Genomic DNA, 21,030 nt, shown 5'->3' with positions numbered 1-21,030 from the left:
TGAGTCCTCCAGATCAGAGGCAGTGAAGATGACCAGGGATGTTCTCTGTTTAGTGAGTCCACCAGATCAGAGGCAGTAAAGATGACCAGGGATGTTCTCTGTTTAGTGAGTCCTCCAGATCAGAGGCAGTAAAGATGACCAGGGATGTTCTCTGTTTAGTGAGTCCTCCAGATCAGAGGCAGTAAAGATGACCAGGGATGTTCTCTGTTTAGTGAGTCCTCCAGATCAGAGGCAGTAAAGATGACCAGGGATGTTCTCTTGATGAGTGAATTGGACCATTTTCCTGACAAACTGTAATGAGTACTTTTGGGTGTCGGGGAAAATGTACATTATTTTCTTTAGGAATGTAGTGAAGTAAAAGTTGCCATACATTTAAATAGTAAAGTACAGATACCCCCCAAAACTACTTAAGTGGTATTTTAAAGTATTTCTACTTAAGTACTTTACTGTCCTAATTATGTTGGTAACCAGTTTATAATAGCAATAAGGCACCCCGGGGATTGTGGTATATGGCCAATATACCACAGCTAACGGCTGTATCCAGGTACTCCCGTGTTGCATCATGCTTAACAACAGCCCTTAGCCGTGGTATATTGGCCATATACCACACCCCCTCGTGCCTTATTGCTTAATCATATCAGTCGACGAGTTAAACGGACATCCATTGATGGAGAATGATCTGGCGAGTTTAATGAGGGCAAATTATATTTTCTCTTGCCACATTTAAATTCCTTTATTATGTCATATCTTGCAATAATAATCATTTTGAGGAAACCCACATTTAGAGTCTAACGTCATTACAAGTTACTATGATATTAATTGGCTCAATAACGTTATGGAAAAAGTGTTTATTGTATAAATATGGCAACTTCTCCCTTGCTGTGATTTTTTTGTTGGTCTAGTTTACTAACCATGCTGGAGTTAGTGCCTACAAAAATACGCCATATTTATCTTTATGACTATGAATGGGATAACTGAAAGCCAGGTAGCTAACGTTGTCTATTATCAGTACTAAAACTGATCAGTCAGACAATTTCACTTTTATGCAGAACTAACTATCAGTAACCTTAGATTTAATCTTAAGATTTTGTCCTGAAACACACCACGTCTGAAACATAAACGTGCATTGGTCTAGTCTTACCTCAGCGCTCTCATGATCAGGTCATATTCTGTGAATCTCTCCCTGAGGACCACCATCTCCACCGGGTCGACGGGAGGTGGCGTTTTGATTCGCCCCTCTTTGGATTTGGCCTTTGGGTCGGTGCGGGTCTTCCTACCCCGGACAGCCTCCACAAGCACGGCTCCACGGGGGGCGAGAAGCCGGATTACCGGGGTACTTCTGGTAATAACTTGAAACATACTGACTGACAATCGACTGCTTACTCTAATAGTTTAAGTGCAAATATTTACCTACAACTATCAATAAAATGCGTGCATGTAGTTAACGGAAACATACAAGTTGCTTTACGAAGCAGCCATGTTGATTAAAGAAATCCCGGAAGAATTCCCAAGGTTACCAAAATAACTTCCGGGTCAATGTCTAGGTTGAAGTACAGATAGAACAATGAGACAGATATTTCACCGGATGTATAAATGTGAAGCATCTAGTTGGCGTTTCCACTCACTACCATATAAGGTGGTGAGGGGAAGTCCAGTGGCTTGAAGTGGGAGAAGATGGATTTTGGCCGATATTTTTCACATTTTCGTATTGATAAAACATTTCATTTCAATACAGTTTTCTGTTTCTAAAACTAGAATATGTTACGAACAGAGAAGACACATTTTTGTAGACATTACTCGTTACAAATGTAAAACAGAAATACGTTGTTTATAATGAGTGCAAGGACACTTCACAGACTCGGAGTACCCTAACGGAAATATGCAAATACTTGCGTGAACGCACCAATAGGCTCTCGCTATTTCAGAAACCAGGTTTCTGCTCAGGTTATGGGCGTGTCACTGCAACCTTAATGGTCCTCAATGATGTCACCATTGCCCTTGATTCTAAGCAATGTTGTGCTGCTATTTTTATTTACTTGGCCAAAGCTTTTGATAAGGTAGACCACGCTATTATATATATATGGTTGCTGATAATGGGCCTCTGTACGCCTATGTAGATATTCCATAAAAAATCTGCTGTTTCCAGCAACAATAGTCATTTACAACATTAACAATGTCTACACTGTATTTCTGATCAATTTGATATTATTTTAATGGTCCCCAAAAAATGTGCTTTTCTTTCAAAAACATGGACATTTCGAAGTGACACCAAACTTTTTGTTCAAAAGCTGGAAACGGCAGTTTACACAGAACCACCTTTGACAAATAATTCTCAGTGTGAAAAAGGCATCCCATGGTGTTTTATCAACGAGCTCAATGTATTCCAAACACTAGTGAGTAGTAAACAAAGCCCCCATCTGGTATTTTCTAATGAGAACTGTCTGGCACTCGTTGTTTCCCTGTTTTACTACTCAAAATATATTTTACTTATTAAGTCAAAGACAAAATTAACTGCAATATACTAGTCTCAAATATATTAGCATAACTATGCTACACAGAACCACGACGGACCCATAGTAAAATGAGAGGCTTTTCACCATATTAAAACGTGTCCCAGTGTAACATGCCTATCTCTGCCAACAGGGGCCTCATATCGTCGCATACCAAATTGATCTCATCAAGTTCTCACCATACCGGCTAGACCAAAACATTGCTTTTAGTTGCCTGGCTTGCATTTACTGAATACATTTTAAAACAGATGTGTTTATTGGTGTTAAATTAGAGACAGTTTACTATTTGGAGCACCAGGCTGCTGATGTCATGCAGAGGCTGCCGTTTTGTATTTATACTTTTTTCATAACGACAGCGACAAGTTTGATGTTGGACGACAATATAATGTTTATGATGTCGATAGGCGGACTGTAAACCAGCCGTATAGTTGTAAATGTAGCATTGACTTGAAAATCAGTCAAAACCACCTCAAAACAAGACATGGTATCAATAACGAGATGAAGCTGAAACGAGCCACGTCCGATTCTCTACGTGTTGGTTTGTTGTCATTGTTGCAGGCCATCCAGACTCAACTCACCGACTTCTGCCGCATTGAAAAGGGCGCATTGTTCTCGTGACTGTCAGCAAACAAACACATCTAATAGTTAACTATTGGGCCATTCTTCCGTGGTTACTACTGTTGACCAAATTAGAATCAAATAAAAGAGCTACAAATAATGTTTCTATGAAAGATTGCTATGCCTCAAATATGTTTTTCTTGTTGGTCAAAAGTTGAGACTTTCAGCTAACGTTAATGTGGAAGCAACCTTCAAAACTACAATGTCCTTTCGGGCATTATTTCACTAAATATTTGTTGTGTTTAGTATACGATTACAGATATATGTCAAACATTGTAAATAAATTAATATAATATTGATTCTTTTTAAATTAGAAATACTCATAATTCAACCCTCTACATGCTTTTGCTCTTCCACTGCGTTAGATGTCGCAGTGACACAGATTTAAACTTGTTTCTTGTTCCTTTTCAGCGAATCTCCCGCTCAAGATTTGCGGGCTTCCTTAGCAACCGCCCTTCGATACGAACTGTGAAGGATCTTAGCAACCGCTCTTCCATACGAACTGTGAAGGAAGCGAAGCGTCCCTGGCTCCGAGACAACAGCAACATGGAGCCTCAGGAGCCAACTTCTCCCGCAGACGAGGCAGATGTAAACAGAGTAAGAAGTGTTCATTTTGTGGTATTAGCTACAATAAACAGGCAATTTTTGTTGTGCGCAAAGTTACAGGCAACCAAGGTATAAAATCACAGGAGTTTAGCCGAGACAAATGCGGAACCACCCCCTTTTGATTCACGTTAACTAGCTAACGACGTTATCTAACCGAGATGGCTAACATTAGCATTAGCTATCTGTAAAGTGGCTAGCTTAGCTACCAGTAACATGGCTAACTTAGCTACCTGTAACATGGCTAGCTTAGCTACCTGTAACACGGCTGGCTTAGCTACCAGTAACATGGCTAACTTAGTTACCAGTAACATGGCTAACTTAGTTACCAGTAACACGGCTAACTTAGTTACCAGTAACACGAAGGTTAACTTAGTTACCAGTAACACGGTTAACTTAGTTACCAGTAACACGGTTAACTTAGTTACCAGTAGCACGGTTAACTTAGTTACCAGTAACACGGCTAGCTTATCTCATATGTATACGTATATACTGTACTCTATATCATCTACTGCATCTTTATGTAATACATGTATCACTAGCCACTTTAAACTATGCCACTTTGTTTGCATACTCATCTCATATGTATATACTGTACTCGATACCACCTACTGCATCTTGCCTATGCCGCTCTGTACCATCACTCATTCATATATCTTTATGTACATATTCTTTATCCCTTTACACTTATGTGTATAAGGTAGTAGTTTTGGAATTGTTAGCTAGATTACTCGTTGGTTATTACTGCATTGTCGGAACTAGAACAACAAGCATTTCGCTACACTCGCATTAACATCTGCTAACCATGTGTATGTGACAAATAAAATTGGATTTGATTTAGTTACCGGTAACACGGCTAACTTAGTTACCGGTAACACGGCTAACTTAGTTACCGGTAACACGGCTAACTTAGTTACCGGTAACACTGCTAACTTAGTTACCGGTAACACGGCTAACTTAGTTACCGGTAACACGGCTAACTTAGTTACCGGTAACACGGCTAACTTAGTTACCGGTAACACGGCTAACGTAGCTACCGGTAACACGGCTAGCTTAGCTACCGGTAACACGGCTAATTTAGTTACCGGTAACACGGCTAACTTAGTTACCGGTAACACGGCTAACTTAGTTACCAGTAACACGGCTAACTTAGTTACCAGTAACACGGCTAACTTAGTTACCAGTAACACGGCTAACGTAGCTACCAGTAACACGGCTAACGTAGCTACCAGTAACACGGCTAACGTAGCTACCAGTAACACGGCTAACGTAGCTACCAGTAACACGGCTAACGTAGTTACCAGTAACACGGCTAACTTAGTTACCAGTAACACGGCTAACTTAGTTACCAGTAACATGGCTAACGTAGCTACCAGTAACACGGCTAACGTAGCTACCAGTAACACGGCTAACGTAGCTACCAGTAACACAGCTAACTTAGTTACCAGTAACATGGCTAACGTTACATTAGTACAGTCACACAGAACAAGGAGCACAGTGGTGTGGGTTTTCTACAGAAACATTAAGTAGATTAGCTACATTTATGTCTTGCCTGCTTTGCCCAAATAGGTTTTCCCTAACCACTCAAACCTAATAGGTAGTTAGTAACGTTAATTAAGATACAGTAACAAGCAAACTAAACTTATTTTCACAAGTAGACTGGATCTAACAGTCAGATGCTCCATCTAAACTTGAATCGCTTCTCAATTGCGATACGCTTCTAGAAACATAAAGCCCTTTAACTTCCATATCACATCAACATAAATTCACAAATGAAAAGTATACACTTCCTGTATATACCGTGTTAACCGGCTTTATCACAGTGGCAGCCGACAGTATTTCTTTAGTGAACACGTTTCTGGTGGCCTTCTGTTACACACAAGTGTTAGGAGCACGCAAGACAGATAGCTAATTCGATCATGTGGTCCCTCTGTCTTCCGTAAACATGCGCTGTAACATGGAGATATGGCCGTGTGGGAACACTAACCCTATAAATGTGTGTATCAATGTCACCTTTTTATTTATTTAATTGTTTTACAAATTCTCGCCGATATGAAAGATGATGTAGAAATTGAGCAAGTTGAGGTGACTAAACTGCTTGGAGTAACCCTGGATTGTGACCCTGAACTGTCATGGTCAAAACATATTGATACAACAGTAGCTAAGATGGGGAGAAGTCTGTCCATAATAAAGCGCTGCTCTACCTTCTTAACAACACTATCAACAAGGCAGATCCTACAGGCCCTAGTTTCTACCTTCTTAACAACACTATCAACAAGGCAGATCCTACAGGCCCTAGTTTCTACCTTCTTAACAACACTATCAACAAGGCAGGTCCTACAGGCCCTAGTTTCTACCTTCTTAACAGTACTATCAACAAGGCAGATCCTACAGGCCCTAGTTTTGTCACACCTGGACTACAGTTCAGTGGTGTGGTCAGGTGCTAGAATGAGGGACTAGAGAAGATTTGCTCAGAACTATTTGATTTTGAACAGGGCAACACGGTTGGCCCTTGGATGTACACAAAGAGCTAACATTAATCATATGCATGTCAATCTCTCTGCCTTCATCACTACTTGCATTTGTGAGAGCTATTGACATGTTGAATTCACCGAGCTGTCTGTTTGAACTACTAGCACACAGCTCAGACACCCTGACTACCCCACAAGACATGCCACCAGAGGTCTCTTCACAGTCCCCAAGTTCAGAACAGACTAAGGGAGGTGCACAGTACAACATAGAGACATGACTACATGGAACTCTATTCCACATCAGGTACCTGATACAAGCAATACAATTAGATAAAAAATAAATAAAAATAATATTCAAATACACCTTATGGAGCAGTGGGGACTGTGAAGAGACACACACAGCACAGACAGACACACACAATAACATAACACTATACACACACGTACACATGGATTTAGTGTTGTAGATATGTGGTAGTGGAGTAGTGGCCAGAGGCCACACACTTAATGTGTTGTGAAATCTGTTGTAAATGTATTGTAATGTTTTTAAAATTGTAAAACTGCCTTAATTTTGCTGGACCCTAGGAAGAGACTAGCTGCTGCCTTGGCAGGAACTAATGGGGATCCATAATAAACCCCAGGAAGAGTAGCTGCTGCCTTGACAGGAACTAATGGGGATCCATAATAAACCCCAGGAAGAGTAGCTGCTGCCTTGGCAGGAACTAATGGGGATCCATAATAAACCACAGGAAGAGTATCTGCTGCCTTGACAGGAACTAATGGGGATCCATAATAAACCCCAGGAAGAGTAGCTGCTGCCTTGGCAGGAACTAATGGGGATCCATAATAAACCCCAGGAAGAGTAGCTGCTGCCTTGGCAGGAACTAATGGGGATCCATAATAAACTCCAGGAAGAGTAGCTGCTGCCTTGGCAGGAACTAATGGGGATCCATAATAAACCCCAGGAAGAGTAGCTGCTGTCTTGGCAGGAACTAATGGGGATCCATAATAAACCCCAGGAAGAGTAGCTGCTGCCTTGACAGGAACTAATGGGGAGTTATAATAAACCCCAAGAAGAGTAGCTGCTGTCTTGGCAGGAACTAATGGGGATCCATAATAAACCCCAGGAAGAGTAGCTGCTGCCTTGGCAGGAACTAATGGGGATCCATAATAAACCCCAGGAAGAGTAGCTGCTGCCTTGGCAGGAACTAATGGGGATCCATAATAAACCCCAGGAAGAGTAGCTGCTGTCTTGGCAGGAACTAATGGGGATCCATAATAAATACAAAATACAAATAAGGACCTTCCTGTGTTTCCAAAACTGTTCCAGAAGCGATGCATGTTAATGGTCAAACCGAGTGTTGGGGCTTTTTATAAAAATAAAATAGTATATATATATTATCCCCTACAGAATTACTGTTGTGTATAATGTAATCGAACTGAGAGTCATGGCCAAGGGCTAGCTTACTAGCCAGTCAACATAACTTTTCAGCTAATTAGGTTGCTGGAGCTGTCACCCTCAGGTCTGTCACCGAGTAGATGGGAAGTAAATCCAGCTGCTGTCTATGATCCACAATACTAATGCCAATGCCAATGCTAATGCTAATGCTCCTATGTTCTGAACATTTGTTGTTTGAAGAGGTACTGTTTTATTCTGTGATGTTGCGGTTTTATTCAGGAGTTGGTGTTTTGTTTTTTGTTTTTTTCCTTCTAAGTTTCAGAGGACTGAGTCATGGTTCCATCTCCCAGCAGAAGAGGACAGGAGTCAGTTCCTGGGTCTGGGTAAGACACTAGTCCACCGTGCTTTGGAGGGTCAGTCTCAGCACTGTGCCAACCATACGTACAGACACACTTTCAACATGACAAGGCACTGGCAACTCCAACAACTAGATGACAGATGTTGCTCTTTGAAACTAGCTGTCTGTCTGTGTCTTGTCATAAAACAACCGTTCTGTTATGTTTTGTAACGTGGGTCTCGCAGATGAATTAATCACCAGCAATGATAGAGATAACATTGTAATACATGTCGTTGTTTTTAATATGTTGATTATTATTTTTTTTTCATTAGAATTTCAGGACAGTCGTCTGTCACCTGCCCTTGCTCTGCTACCAGAGTATGACTTCTCGGGATACTCTCTCTTCCAACAAACAACAGACTTAGAGTTTGCCCCTTTAAGGTAACGCTTTCTTCATTAGAAAATAAAACTGTTTATTAAAATAATAGTTTCATTACTATAAGGAACAACGGTCACTATATCAGCATGAATAGTTTTAGGTTATTGAAAAGTAACCCGTGCTTGTGTTATGCACGTCTCCTGTTTGTCTTGTCAGGGGGTCTCCAGACGTGTCTGTAGCCTCCGAGAGGTTTCTGATACCACAGGCCAAGAAGGGCAGTAGCGGCGTTGTCCAGCCGTCTGTCCCTCAGCATTCCTCTCTGTCCCAGCATCCTCTGGCCTACAACTCCACCCTGTCTGAGGTCAGCTGATGTAGTTATGCAATGCTTGCTACTTCTTGTCCCTCTTACTGTGCTAGCCTGCCAAATGGAGCTAACGTCACCAGATCACAGAGCTAACACCACCAGATCACAGAGCTAACACCACCAGATCACAGAGCTAACATCACCAGATCACAGAGCTAACATCACCAGATCACAGAGCTAACACCACCAGATCACAGAGCTAACACCACCAGATCACAGAGCCAACACCACCAGATCACAGAGCCAACATCACCAGATCACAGAGCCAACATCACCAGATCACAGAGCCAACACCACCAGATCACAGAGCCAACACCACCAGATCACAGAGCCAACACCACCAGATCACAGAGCCAACACCACCAGATCACAGAGCCAACACCACCAGATCACAGAGCCAACACCACCAGATCACAGAGCCAACACCACCAGATCACAGAGCCAACACCACCAGATCACAGAGCCAACACCACCAGATCACAGAGCCAACACCACCAGATCACAGAGCCAACATAACCAGATCACAGAGCCAACACCACCAGATCACAGAGCTAACACCACCAGATCACAGAGCTAACACCACCAGATCACAGAGCTAACACCACCAGATCACAGAGCTAACACCACCAGATCACAGAGCTAAATGTAGCCAACACCACCAGATCACAGAGCTAACACCACCAGATCACAGAGCTAAATGTAGCCAACACCACCAGATCACAGAGCTAACACCACCAGATCACAGAGCTAAATGTAGCCAACACCACCAGATCACAGAGCTAAATGAAGCCAACACCACCAGATCACAGAGCTAAATGTAGCCAACACCACCAGATCACAGAGCTAAATGTAGCCAACACCACCAGATCACAGAGCCAACACCACCAGATCACAAAGCCAACACCACCAGATCACAGAGCCAACACCACCAGATCACAGAGCCAACATCACCAGATCACAGAGCCAACACCACCAGATCACAGAGCCAACACCACCAGATCACAGAGCCAACACCACCAGATCACAGAGCCAACATCACCAGATCACAGAGCCAACACCACCAGATCACAGAGCTAACACCACCAGATCACAGAGCTAACACCACCAGATCACAGAGCTAACACCACCAGATCACAGAGCTAACACCACCAGATCACAGAGCTAAATGTAGCCAACACCACCAGATCACAGAGCTAACACCACCAGATCACAGAGCTAAATGTAGCCAACACCACCAGATCACAGAGCTAACACCACCAGATCACAGAGCTAAATGTAGCCAACACCACCAGATCACAGAGCTAAATGAAGCCAACACCACCAGATCACAGAGCTAAATGTAGCCAACACCACCAGATCACAGAGCTAAATGTAGCCAACACCACCAGATCACAGAGCTAACACCACCAGATCACAGAGCTAAATGAAGCCAACACCACCAGATCACAGAGCTAAATGAAGCCAACACCACCAGATCACAGAGCTAAATGTAGCCAACACCACCAGATCACAGAGCTAAATGAAGCCAACACCACCAGATCACAGAGCTAAATGAAGCCAACACCACCAGATCACAGAGCTAAATGAAGCCAACACCACCAGATCACAGAGCTAAATGAAGCCAACACCACCAGATCACAGAGCTAAATGTAGCCAACACCACCAGATCACAGAGCTAAATGAAGCCAACACCACCAGATCACAGAGCTAAATGAAGCCAACACCACCAGATCACAGAGCTAACACCGTCAGAGGAAATAAAGAATAAACAGAAAATCAACGTTGTCTGGTGATATTGTTTAGTGGTTCTGGTAGCAACAAGACAATTATAATAATAATTTAAGAGGTGTTTATATTTGTCCTGTTAGACACTGGTACAAGTGTGTATTGGAAATGTGGTTCTCGCATATCCCAACTCCCCCTTAGACACCCCTAGGTAATGGGGCCAGGGTCACCATTGTCACCAGCGCCCCTGAAGCAATTAGGGTTAAGTGTCTTGCTGAAGGGCACAAGTGACATATTTTTCCTCTTGTCTGCTCTGGGATTCAAACCAGTGACTTTTCAGCTACTGGCCCGATGCTCTAATCTCGAGGCTACCTGCTGCCCCAATTAGTGTCCATAGCTGGTTTGTTTTGTGTTTGGTACGATTTATGCTTTCTGTCTCAGCACCCTCTGGGTCACACCTCCACCCTGTCTCGGTCAGAGGAGAGGGCCAGTAGCTGCTGCTCCCTCTCCGAACACAGCATGTCCCCTGGTGACGGGTTGGGACAACCAGGGGAGGACCGCTACCCAACCACCGTCAGGGATAACGAGGGGCAGAAGACTCATCGTTCTGGGGTACTGGTCGGGGGCAGGGAGGGGGAAGATCTTATTATATAGAATTTTATATATATATATATATATATATGGTATACTGTGTAAATTCCTCCATCTATATTCTGTCTCTATATTTTCTCTAATGCTGGCATTACCATATCACCAAGTAAAATTCTGTGTATATGTAAATGTCCTTTGCGAATAAAGGCGGTTTCTGATTCTGATCACTAGACACGTACCAGTCTCCTTGACCCAGACAGACCTCTGGCCGTGCTCCCTGACGACAACGCTTCGTTCCTCAGCGAGGACATCCCTGTCAGAAAGCTGCTGGATCTGCTCCAGAAGGACGTTGGCATGCCCAGCGGTAGCAGCAGTGCCGTCTCCTCTGCCTCTGAGACCTCTCTCAAGAGGACTAACTTCTTTGGGGGAGAATCCAGGAGTGACAGCTGTGTTTCCAAACCAGATGGCTTGAGAGAAGAGAGGGATGTGAGCCAAAGAGCGCTGCCTGACGTCTCACCTGAGCTGCTGCCTGACGTCTCACCTGAGCTGCTGCCTGACGTCTCACCTGAGCTGCTGCCTGACGTCTCACCGCCAGTCACAGGGAGAAGAGAAGGCCCTCAAGGAGGAGCCTCCGTCTCACCTGAGAAGACGGAGAAACTCAAAAGTAAACAGTCTTCACGGATGTCTGAAATTTCCAACATCACCATCCGTTCCCTGAGCAGCCAGCCGGATGAAAGCAGTAATGCGTCCCGCAGGCAGCTCTGCTCGGAGCTAGAGAGGAGTCTGGACTCTGAGCCTGGAGCAGAGACCCAGGGAGGTACCAGCCGTGGGCCCATACCCTCCTTACACAGTGAAGTCAACACACCTGACATTGTCACCAATACACCTATTGTTTCAACCACTGGATCCGCCAAAGGGAGGTTGAGCGTGACCAGAGGGCTACGGGCCAGTGTGTTAGCGCCAGGGGCTGGGGTCGGGCCCCAGTTTTCAGCAGGGTTCAGTGTGGAGCGAGGCCATAGGGAGAGAGACCTCTGGTCCTCAGGGAACCAGACAGACACAGAACCAGACGTCTCGTTCCTGAGCCTTCTCCCCCAGCCCGTGTCCCAGTCCACCCCAGGTGTGTTCCTCCACGCTCCAGTCAGATCCAGCACTAAGCTGTCTGCCCTCACCTTTAACATGGAGGTCTCTCAGCGCTCCTCAGGCTCCAGAGTCTCGCCCCAGCCTGCCGTAGACACCCTGCCTGATAGAGCCACCCCTGTCCGGGACCCCCCTCTGCCTGCCAGAGAGACAGTACAGGAGCCCTCGGGAAGAAGCCACCATTCTCTCCCCAGTCTTAACTACCTACAGAAGGTTGATGCCTGGAAGGCCAACCAAAGTTCAAAAAAGATGTCGTTCTATGACAACTTGTCTCTTCAGGGCTTCTCCGGGGTCTCTCCCAAGCAGAAGGCCTACGATGCAGTCTCTGACTCTCTGACCCGTATGTTGACTCAACCACGGCTAGGCAACCAGACCCTCAGCATGTGTGAATCTGGACCCTCCTCCCCTAGCAGAGGGGAGGCAGCAGGTAGTGGTCTTCCTGAGAGAGAGGACACAGCGGGGCCTGTAGGAGGGCCATCCCCCATGGGCAGGTCTCAGTCCCACTCCTCCCTCAACACAGTGGTCACGTCTATCCAGAGAGCTCAGCATGCACAGACACACACTGACCAGGACAGCAGCCAGACACAGCCAGAGGAGGAGCGTGCTACAGGGCAGCCCAGGGAGTTGGAGAGGAGCCGGGGAGGGTCAGGGTCAGACAGGGTTCAGTCAGGAGGTGGACCTGAACAGCCCAGTGGTGCTCCAACCGAGCCCTCTCCCTTCATCAGCCTGGGACGCTTCAATAACGTGTCATCAAAGCGAGACGTCCTCTCCAGCTCCCGGGACAGTGACCACAGCGGGCAGAACTTTGAGGTGCCCGTCAGGGCTGCTTCTTCTTCTGTGGTCAGTCTGGAGGTGGATAACTATGCCCCGTACTGGTCCTCCAAACCATCCTCACCACACAGGGAGAGGGAGCTCAACATTGACGAAAGGATTCCGGTAAGACTAATTTTACAACTTATGTGAGGAGGGATGCTGTCCAATGTTGGCTGTTCTGTTGATCTGAAAATAACACCATATCTATACAATGATATATTCTCATGGATTCACTGTATATGACTGTTTTGATTCGGATCTGCAGATGTACCTTCACAACCTTGGGATCGACCAATCTCCTTCTACGATCCTCAATCCCTTTGGACCTCGAGGGCCAATCAGAGAGCCAGAGTTCTCTCCCACTGATCTGTGCACCATAAAGGGATCCACAGCCACTGGCACGCCAACCAAGAGCACACAGCCTTCTGAAGGTAGGTAGGTAGGTAGGTAACCCATCCCAAAGACAGCCTTCTGATGGCAGGTAGGTAGGTAGGGAACCATCCTGAAGGACATCCTTCTGATGGTAGGTAGGTAGGGAACCCATCCCAAAGACAGCCTTCTGATGGTAGGTAGGTAGGGAACCCATCCCAAAGACAGTCTTCTGATGGTAGGTAGGTAGGTAGGGAACCATCCTAAATGACAGCCTTCTGATGGTAGGTAGGTAGGGAACCATCCTGAAGGACAGTCTTCTGATGGTAGGTAGGGAACCATCCTGAAGGACAGTCTTCTGATGGTAGGTAGGTAGGGAACCCATCCCAAAGACAGCCTTCTGATGGTAGGTAGGTAGGTACCCATCCTGAAGGACAGTCTTCTGATGGTAGGTAGGTAGGTAGGTACCCATCCTAAATGACAGCCTTCTGATGGTAGGTAGGTAGGTAACCCATCCTAAAGGACAGCCTTCTGATGGTAGGTAGGTAGGGAACCCATCCCAAAGACAGCCTTCTGATGGTAGGTAGGTAGGTACCCATCCTAAAGGACAGTCTTCTGATGGTAGGTAGGTAGGGAACCATCCTAAAGGACAGTCTTCTGATGGTAGGTAGGTAGGTAGGTAACCCATCCTAAAGGACAGTCTTCTGATGGTAGGTAGGTAGGTAGGTACCCATCCTAAATGACAGCCTTCTGATGGTAGGTAGGTAACCATCCTAAAGGACAGCCTTCTGATGGTAGGTAGGTAGGTAGGTACCCATCCTAAATGACAGCCTTCTGATGGTAGGTAGGTACCCATCCTAAAGGACAGTCTTCTGATGGTAGGTAGGTAGGTAGGTAGGTTGGTAGGTAGGTAGGTAGGTACCCATCCTAAAGGACAGCCTTCTGATGGTAGGTAGGGAACCCATCCTAAATGACAGCCTTCTGATGGTAGGTAGGTAGGTAGGTAGGTAGGTTGGTAGGTAGGTAGGTAGGTACCCATCCTAAAGGACAGCCTTCTGATGGTAGGTAGGTAACCATCCTAAAGGACAGTCTTCTGATGGTAGGTAGGTAACCCATCCTAAATGACAGCCTTCTGATGGTAGGTAGGTAGGTAGGTAGGTAGGTAGGTAGGTAGGTAGGTAGGTAGGTAGGTAGGTAGGTAGGTAGGTGGGTAGCCATCCTAAAGGTCAGTGTTATGAATTTATTCTCATTATTTCATCCTTCCACCAGAAATAGTCCTGAAACAAATATAGGGTTGCTTCCCAAGCCAGCTGGTCGTTCGTTCTATTGGTTCAGTTGCCAGAGACACGACCCAGTCGTTCGGTCTTGTTGTTCTGTATCTATGGACGAGACCCAGTCGTTCAGTCTTGTTGTTCTGTATCTATGGACGAGACCCAGTCGTTCAGTCTTGTTGTTCTGTATCTATGGACGCGACCCAGTCGTTGGTTCTAAATGTTCTGTATCTATGGACGCGACCCAGTCGTTGGTTCTAAATGTTCTGTATCTATGGACGCGACCCAGTCGTTCAGTCTAAATGTTCTGTATCTATGGACGCGACCCAGTCGTTGGTTCTAAATGTTCTGTATCTATGGACGCGACCCAGTCGTTGGTTCTAAATGTTCTGTATCTATGGACGCGACCCAGTCGTTGGTTCTAAATGTTCTGTATCTATGGACGCGACCCAGTCGTTCAGTCTAAATGTTCTGTATCTATGGACGAGACCCAGTCGTTCAGTCTTGTTGTTCTGTATCTATGGACGCGACCCAGTCGTTGGTTCTAAATGTTCTGTAACTATGGACGCGACCCAGTCGTTCAGTCTAAATGTTCTGTAACTATGGACGCGACCCAGTCGTTGGTTCTAAATGTTCTGTAACTATGGACGCGACCCAGTCGTTGGTTCTAAATGTTCCATTGCCAGACTGGCTGGCAACGTTCTTATCCCTTGCCAGCTAGCCAACTACAGCTAACTTACAGTCACGTCAAACAGCGTAGCCAGAATAACAACAAAGTAGCTGTATTTGTTGAAGCTGTTTTCTAGTGACATTTATTTGGATCCATAACAATGAGCGAATGAGGCGCAATTTCACCTGGCAGAGAAAATATGTTCTCTCATCAGGACACTTGTTCAGAGGAGCTAGCCAACAACACAGCTAACACAATCACTTCAAACTGAATCTGGAAACACTTCAAACTAGTTGACCTTCGTCTCCATATAGTGGAGATCAAGTTTATAAATTGCCTGGCTGGGCTGATGAGACAGTGGATTGTACAGTCAGATGGAACAGAGTAAATAGGCATTTTAACATCATAGATTTAGCCGGTAGACACTGTCTGAAATGCGGTTTTAACCAATCAGCATTCAAGATTAGACCCAAGTAACATCCTCTTCTCTCCCGTGGTGTTCCCAGGCGACAGCCCTCATAAAGGAGAGTTCTCCAGGTCCAGCCTGCTGTCTGTGGCCTCAAGCATGTCTCTACCTCTCAGTGTGGACAGCCTCCATCTCCATCCCATAAGGAGCCAGGCAGAGAACACCAGGAGCTGCCTGTCCCCCTCTCTGGGACCAGACAGAGACAGGTCTCCCAGCCAGGGCAGTCTGAGGATGGCCCTCTGCCCCCTGGATATCTCAGTGGAGAACACAGTGCTCCAGGACTCCCAGCAGGATCCTCACTGCCTCCAGCCATCCTCCCCTGCACCACAGTCCACCCAGCCCCTTGACCTCCACATCTACCAGCTCCCTGCACCAGAGTCCAAAAATAAAAAGTACCCTGGCTTGCTTCCGGACCTACAGTCCACTGAGCAACATCAGAGAGACAGCAGAGTGAATGTCTCTACCCAGGCTGCTATAGAGTTGGCAGGGGGGCTTGAGTCCAGTGCTGACAGCTTATCTCAGTACAGAGACAGGGTCAAAAACAGCTTATCTCACTACAAAGATGAAGACAGAGACAGTTTATACAGGAACAGAGACATGGACAGAGACAGTGCAGTAGCGTCCTGTCCCCAGGTTAACACCACCATTGATCGTAGTAATCCTGATGATTCCTTCGTAGGCTCCCAGACTCTGCAGGACATTAGGCTTCTGCTGGGCCGGGCTGAAAACATTGTGTCTGGTGGGTCCTCCACCTCTGGCGCCTCCTCCCACCTCCTCCACTCTGACGACGACATCCTGCTCCTCTCTCTCAGGAGGAAGATGGAGGTATTCCAGGACTCCTCCTTCACCTCCTCCTCTGGTGGGGCCGGGGTGGGGGACCCAAGGAGTCACTCCTCCTTGCTTTGGGCCCGCTCCTCCTCTGACTCCATGCTGCCGGCAGTTAGGAAGAGGGATAAGGAGAGGGAGAGCTCTGCCTACAACGGGGAAGGTCATGTCAGGCTAACCAGAGAAGCAGAGCATCAGTCCACACCCACCAGAGAGGAGTCTGCGAGACTACTACAGGACAGAGAGCATCATGGAAGACCAAGGGACAGTTCTGAAGACGGAGAGCATCATGGAAGACCAGGTGACAGTTCTGAAGACAGAGAGCATCATGGGAGATCACATGACAGTTCTGAAGACCAAGAGCATCATGGGAGATCACATGACAGTTCTGAAGACAGAGAGCATTATGGGAGACCACCACAGGACAGTTCTGAGCACAGAGAGCATTATGGGAGACCACCACAGGACAGTTCTGAGCACAGAGAGCATTATGGGAGACCACCACAGGACATCTCTGGCAGTAGCTCTACTTTCCTCCTGACCAAATCTGTGCGGAGGGCGGAGCCTGAGGGCTGCAGTGCTGGCCTCTCGGACACGCGGATTGGCCCTGTGCTGTTGTCAGTTATGCCGGTCAGCCAACCTGGTCCCTCATTGGGTGATGCTGGCGTTGGCAAGCTGCAGCAGGCTCCAACAACAACAGTGGGAGGAGGAGACCCAGAAGTGCAGATGGCTCCAGAAGAGGGAAGCTCTTCGTCCTCTTCGTCCTCCTGTCCCGTGGGCTCTGAGCAGGGGTGTGGAGGTCTGTATGAGCCGGCCCACGGTGGGGATCAGGGTGGAGATGCTCTGAGTGATGGTGGCAGCAGCAGCAGTTCTCTAGCAGCCAGGGTAGCCAGGCTGCTCCAGAATGAGTCCCCAGCCACGGTGGCGTCCCTGTCCAGCCGAGCCAGTACCGCCACAGCAGACCTGGAGGAAAGCAGAGCCAGAGGTCAGTAACTAACCCACTACCAAGGTTTCGACCCAAATGGAGCCCTATTCTGTAGTGCACTATTTTTGACCAGGGCCTATTGGGCTCTGAGCAAACGTAGGGACACTAAGTAGGGAATAGGGCTCCATTTGAGAGTGTGATGCACTAATAGTACCTACCTAGGGTCTGCTTACCACAAGTATTGGGTAGGGATTAACACCGGTAACTGTCCCGGGAACACTCCCCCCACTCCCCCCCCCCCCCCCCCTCAAAAGTGTGGCACTAATGCAACTCCACAGTATGAGCAGCAGCAGATTGGCACATTATCCCACCAGGTAGAAGCAGATTGGCACATTATCCCACCAGGTAGAAGCAGATTGGCACATTATCCCACCAGGTAGAAGCAGAATGGCACATTATCCCACCAGGTAGAAGCAGATTGGCACATTATCCCACCAGGTAGAAGCAGATTGGCACATTATCCCACCAGGTAGAAGCAGATTGGCACATTATCCCACCAGGTAGAAGCAGAATGGCACATTATCCCACCAGGTAGAAGCAGATTGGCACATTATCCCACCAGGTAGAAGCAGATTGGCACATTATCCCACCAGGTAGAAGCAGATTGGCACATTATCCCACCAGGTAGAAGCAGATTGGCACATTATCCCACCAGGTAGAAGCAGAATGGCACATTATCCCACCAGGTAGAAGCAGATTGGCACATTATCCCACCAGGTAGAAGCAGATTGGCACATTATCCCACCAGGTAGAAGCAGATTGGCACATTATCCCACCAGGTAGAAGCAGATTGGCACATTATCCCACCAGGTAGAAGCAGATTGGCACATTATCCCACCAGGTAGAAACAGATTGGCACATTATCCCACCAGGTAGAAGCAGATTGGCACATTATCCCACCAGGTAGAAGCAGATTGGCACATTATCCCACCAGGTAGAAGCAGATTGGCACATTATCCCACCAGGTAGAAGCAGATTGGCACATTATCCCACCAGGTAGAAGCAGATTGGCACATTATCCCACCAGGTAGAAGCAGATTGGCACATTATCCCACCAGGTAGAAGCAGATTGGCACATTATCCCACCAGGTAGAAGCAGATTGGCACATTATCCCACCAGGTAGAAGCAGATTGGCACATTATCCCACCAGGTAGAAGCAGATTGGCACATTATCCCACCAGGTAGAAGCAGATTGGCACATTATCCCACCAGGTAGAAGCAGATTGGCACATTATCCCACCAGGTAGAAGCAGATTGGCACATTATCCCACCAGGTAGAAACAGATTGGCACATTATCCCACCAGGTAGAAACAGATTGGCACATTATCCCACCAGGTAGAAACAGATTGGCACATTATCCCACCAGGTAGAAGCAGATTGGCACATTATCCCACCAGGTAGAAGCAGATTGGCACATTATCCCACCAGGTAGAAGCAGATTGGCACATTATCCCACCAGGTAGAAGCAGATTGGCACATTATCCCACCAGGTAGAAGCAGATTGGCACATTATCCCACCAGGTAGAAGCAGATTGGCACATTATCCCACCAGGTAGAAACAGATTGGCACATTATCCCACCAGGTAGAAACAGATTGGCACATTATCCCACCAGGTAGAAACAGATTGGCACATTATCCCACCAGGTAGAAGCAGATTGGCACATTATCCCACCAGGTAGAAGCAGATTGGCACATTATCCCACCAGGTAGAAGCAGATTGGCACATTATCCCACCAGGTAGAAGCAGATTGGCACATTATCCCACCAGGTAGAAGCAGATTGGCACATTATCCCACCAGGTAGAAGCAGATTGGCACATTATCCCACCAGGTAGAAGCAGATTGGCACATTATCCCACCAGGTAGAAGCAGATTGGCACATTATCCCACCAGGTAGAAGCAGATTGGCACATTATCCCACCAGGTAGAAACAGATTGGCACATTATCCCACCAGGTAGAAACAGATTGGCACATTATCCCACCAGGTAGAAACAGATTGGCACATTATCCCACCAGGTAGAAGCAGATTGGCACATTATCCCACCAGGTAGAAGCAGATTGGCACATTATCCCACCAGGTAGAAGCAGATTGGCACATTATCCCACCAGGTAGAAGCAGATTGGCACATTATCCCACCAGGTAGAAGCAGATTGGCACATTATCCCACCAGGTAGAAGCAGATTGGCACATTATCCCACCAGGTAGAAGCAGATTGGCACATTATCCCACCAGGTAGAAGCAGATTGGCACATTATCCCACCAGGTAGAAACAGATTGGCACATTATCCCACCAGGTAGAAGCAGATTGGCACATTATCCCACCAGGTAGAAACAGATTGGCACATTATCCCACCAGGTAGAAACAGATTGGCACATTATCCCACCAGGTAGAAGAAGCCTTTAGTGTATTTACTTCACACATAATTGAAACTGCCCGGACTGAACACGAGACCCGAATGCAGTTTAAGAGTTCTCATCAGAACTGAAAATTTGATCTTGCTTTGGCCCAAGCCCGGTGAGCTGAGGCCTGGTCTGACCCAAGCTCGGTGAGCTGAGGCCTGAGGCCTTGTCTGACCCAAGCCCGGTGACCTGAAGCCTGAGGCCTGGTCTGACCCGAGCCCGGTGAGCTGAGGCCTGGTCTGACCCGAGCCCGGTGAGCTGAGGCCTGGTCTGGTACGACATCACTGAAGTTAAATGATCCCGAAACCGAAATAAAAAAATCAGATTTCTAGGAAACAGTAAGCTGTATTGATTTAAACTGGGTTTGAGACCAGTGGTGAAGGCAGGCGGCAGCATCGTGAGGAGACGAGGAAACAGCCATTGGGCCTAGAAAAAGCCCAGAGGAAAACTCCCCTTAGTTATGATCAACTGAATTATAAACAGATTGGAATAAAGTAAGCTAATGCAAATAAAGGCATGTCTCAAAGTCTTGCTTACAGTATACTGGAACTCCCTTATCGTATCCAACTGATATACTCATTATGGGGCGGCAGGGAGCCTAGTGGTTAGAGTGTAGAGGAGGTAGGTAGCCTAGTGGTTAGAGTGTAGGGGAGGCAGGTAGCCTAGTGGTTAGACTGTAGAGGCGGCAGGTAGCCTAGTGGTTAGAGTGTAGGGGCAGCAGGGAGCCTAGTGGTTAGAGTGTAGGGGCGGCAGGTAGCCTAGTGGTTAGAGTGTAGGGGAGGTTGGTAGCCTAGTGGTTAGAGTGTAGAGGAGGCAGGTAGACTAGTGGTTAGAGTGTAGGGGCGGCAGGTAGCCTAGTGGTTAGAGTGTAGAGGAGGTAGGTAGCCTAGTGGTTAGACTGTAGAGGAGGCAGGTAGACTAGTGGTTAGAGTGTCGAGGAGGTAGCCTAGTGGTTAGACTGTAGAGGAGGCAGGTAGACTAGTGGTTAGAGTGTAGGGGAGGCAGGTAGCCTAGTGGTTAGAGTGTAGGGGAGGCAGGTAGCATAGTGGTTAGAGTGTAGGGGCGGCAGGTAGCCTAGTGGTTAGAGTGTAGG

The 21,030-nt window shown here is 46.8% G+C and overlaps 2 protein-coding genes across 3 annotated transcripts in view; one reads left to right on the top strand and one right to left on the bottom strand.

Annotated features, from left to right (window-relative positions):
* The window catches only part of LOC139383982 (mitochondrial ribosomal protein S26), a 7,108-nt gene extending 3,831 nt beyond the window's left edge, over positions 1 to 3,277 (bottom strand). The window contains exon 1 of one of the 2 annotated variants that reach the window (XR_011628807.1): positions 1,142 to 1,562. Coding sequence is in view for 1 of the 2 variants with exons in the window: in XM_071128611.1 (XP_070984712.1) it covers positions 1,142 to 1,359 (218 nt within the window). In the remaining variant the exon portion in view is untranslated. Of the gene's footprint in view, positions 1 to 1,141 lie in introns of both variants that reach the window. The other variant, XM_071128611.1, reaches the window with a different exon arrangement.
* A 298-nt stretch (positions 3,278 to 3,575) lies between these two features.
* Positions 3,576 to 21,030, top strand: part of LOC139383663 (ALMS1 centrosome and basal body associated protein) — a 78,953-nt gene continuing 61,498 nt past the window's right edge. Inside the window, 8 exon segments of the mRNA XM_071128198.1 lie at positions 3,576 to 3,725; positions 7,918 to 8,014; positions 8,271 to 8,379; positions 8,534 to 8,678; positions 10,848 to 11,018; positions 11,229 to 13,070; positions 13,213 to 13,378; positions 15,764 to 17,533. Coding sequence (XP_070984299.1) covers positions 3,675 to 3,725; positions 7,918 to 8,014; positions 8,271 to 8,379; positions 8,534 to 8,678; positions 10,848 to 11,018; positions 11,229 to 13,070; positions 13,213 to 13,378; positions 15,764 to 17,533 — 4,351 coding nt within the window. The 5' untranslated portion in view covers positions 3,576 to 3,674.

The sequence above is a fragment of the Oncorhynchus clarkii genome, chromosome 25 (assembly GCF_045791955.1).
Source record: "Oncorhynchus clarkii lewisi isolate Uvic-CL-2024 chromosome 25, UVic_Ocla_1.0, whole genome shotgun sequence".
Taxonomy (NCBI): domain Eukaryota; kingdom Metazoa; phylum Chordata; class Actinopteri; order Salmoniformes; family Salmonidae; genus Oncorhynchus; species Oncorhynchus clarkii.
Note: the sequence above shows the minus strand (reverse complement) of the source record. Positions and strands in the feature narration are given on the sequence as shown.